Genomic DNA, 1,277 nt, shown 5'->3' with positions numbered 1-1,277 from the left:
GCTATCAACAGCCACAATAAGAAATAAGCTTGAATCGTGCAGTGGGAGCCCCTTAACTACTTCTTTTTGGTCAATGTGAAAATAAACAAGATTCACAGAGAAGATGCATGCCATCACACTGCCCAAAATAGATATTTATTAGTGTTACCATATATGCCAATTTATGTCTGTGGCATTAAGGCATCAACTTAAATAGTAATTAAGTCAGCCAAATGTCATCATGCATGGGAAAATTCTAGACGAATGTGACGTTTTGCAATCAGATTCATGAGCGTCTGCAAAAGCTATCACGTGACGAGACATGGTGTGTGGGATTTTATTTTCTTCTATCTGCAGTAATAGGTAACAGGGACAAGAAGCCGTCCCTCAAGCAGTTTCTTCAATCTGCGTCATATGCCAAGTGACCTGTCAAACTCATTGCGACTGGGAACATTAAAAATGTTTGTAATAGGCTGTAAAATAAATTAAATTGTTTATGTTGTACCTTACGTATATATCAGCATTATGATATGTGCAGCAAATTATTTTTACTTCCGCTTATTACTATACCTACGCAGCCTTTCTAAAATAGGGAATGGGACAAGCACTGCTGTTGAAGCAGCTCCTTTATTTAAACAGACATGTTGTGTAGCCTGTATACTATTCATCCTGCTGTTTGCAGCAGCAAAACAGGCGGAAATTAAGGAAAATTAAAATTTAAATATTGAATACAGACGGGTTGGTTAGCTAAACATCGGTTCCTTACATAATGCAGTAGCAGTATATATATCTGTAAAACAGGTTCTACTCAAACAGCAAACAAGCAATGATGGTGAGACAGTTGCCTACCATTTGTCGAGACGTGAGGAGGACGGTGCAGAACCGGGTGATGGGGAAGACAAGTCCAATGCCTTCGGGGCAACTGCCAGGTGCTTCAGTTCATCCTCAAGGCAGAGCATACTGCAACGACGCAGAGAGAAGAGCACGTAACTAACACATTACCACAGCACAACATACATACCTAACCACGTCCACACCACCACAACACAACATACAGACCTAACCACGTCCACACCACCACAGCACAACATACAGACCTAACCACGTCCACACCACCACAGCACAACATACAGACCTAACCACGTCCACACCACCACAGCACAACATACAGACCTATAACCACGTCTACAGCACTGCAGCACAACATACAGACCTAACAATGACAACATTAGTACAGCACAACATAGAGACCTAGCTACGACCATATTACCATAGCACAACATACAGACCTAACCACG

General features: G+C 41.7%; 1 protein-coding gene across 1 annotated transcript in view; it reads right to left on the bottom strand.

The window, feature by feature from the left end:
• Window positions 1-1,277, bottom strand: part of LOC106810530 (mitogen-activated protein kinase kinase kinase 12-like) — a 39,897-nt gene that overhangs the window by 15,873 nt on the left and 22,747 nt on the right. Inside the window, exon 4 of the mRNA XM_014813913.1 lies at window positions 829-939. Within this exon, the coding sequence (XP_014669399.1) occupies window positions 829-939 (111 nt within the window). The remainder of the gene's footprint in view (window positions 1-828; window positions 940-1,277) is intronic.

Source organism: Priapulus caudatus, unplaced genomic scaffold (genome assembly GCF_000485595.1).
Source record: "Priapulus caudatus unplaced genomic scaffold, Priapulus_caudatus-5.0.1 Scaffold17, whole genome shotgun sequence".
Lineage (NCBI taxonomy): Eukaryota > Metazoa > Priapulida > Priapulimorpha > Priapulimorphida > Priapulidae > Priapulus > Priapulus caudatus.
This window is presented reverse-complemented; position numbering and strand designations above follow the sequence as displayed.